General features: G+C 65.0%; 1 protein-coding gene across 1 annotated transcript in view; it reads left to right on the top strand.

Moving 5' to 3' along the window:
• The first annotated feature begins 32 nt into the window (after positions 1–32).
• TMSB4X (thymosin beta 4, X-linked) overlaps positions 33–317 on the top strand; it is a 1,045-nt gene continuing 760 nt past the window's right edge. The window contains exon 1 of the mRNA XM_008629287.2: positions 33–235. Coding sequence (XP_008627509.1) covers positions 136–235 — 100 coding nt within the window. The 5' untranslated portion in view covers positions 33–135. The remainder of the gene's footprint in view (positions 236–317) is intronic.

Here is a 317-nt window from a genome sequence, read left to right as displayed (position 1 = left end):
TTTACTTGGAACGAGCTTGAGCGGGTCCCCGCGTTGGGTGCGGCGGGCGCGGCCCCGCAGGGGCGGCGGGGGGGCCGGGAGCCCTCGCCGGGGGTAACGGGCTCTCCCCCTCCGTGCGCAGAGTCACCTGCCAACATGTCCGACAAACCAGACATGGCTGAGATCGAGAAATTTGACAAGTCCAAATTGAAGAAGACAGAGACGCAAGAGAAAAACCCGCTGCCTTCAAAAGAAAGTGAGTGCGGGCAGGCGGCAGGGAAGAGCAAGGGAGGGAGGGAAGCAGGCAGGCGGGGGAGGAGGGAGACGGGAGGGGGGGG

This window comes from Corvus brachyrhynchos, unplaced genomic scaffold (genome assembly GCF_000691975.1).
Source record: "Corvus brachyrhynchos isolate BGI_N302 unplaced genomic scaffold, ASM69197v1 scaffold11, whole genome shotgun sequence".
Lineage (NCBI taxonomy): Eukaryota > Metazoa > Chordata > Aves > Passeriformes > Corvidae > Corvus > Corvus brachyrhynchos.
This window is presented reverse-complemented; position numbering and strand designations above follow the sequence as displayed.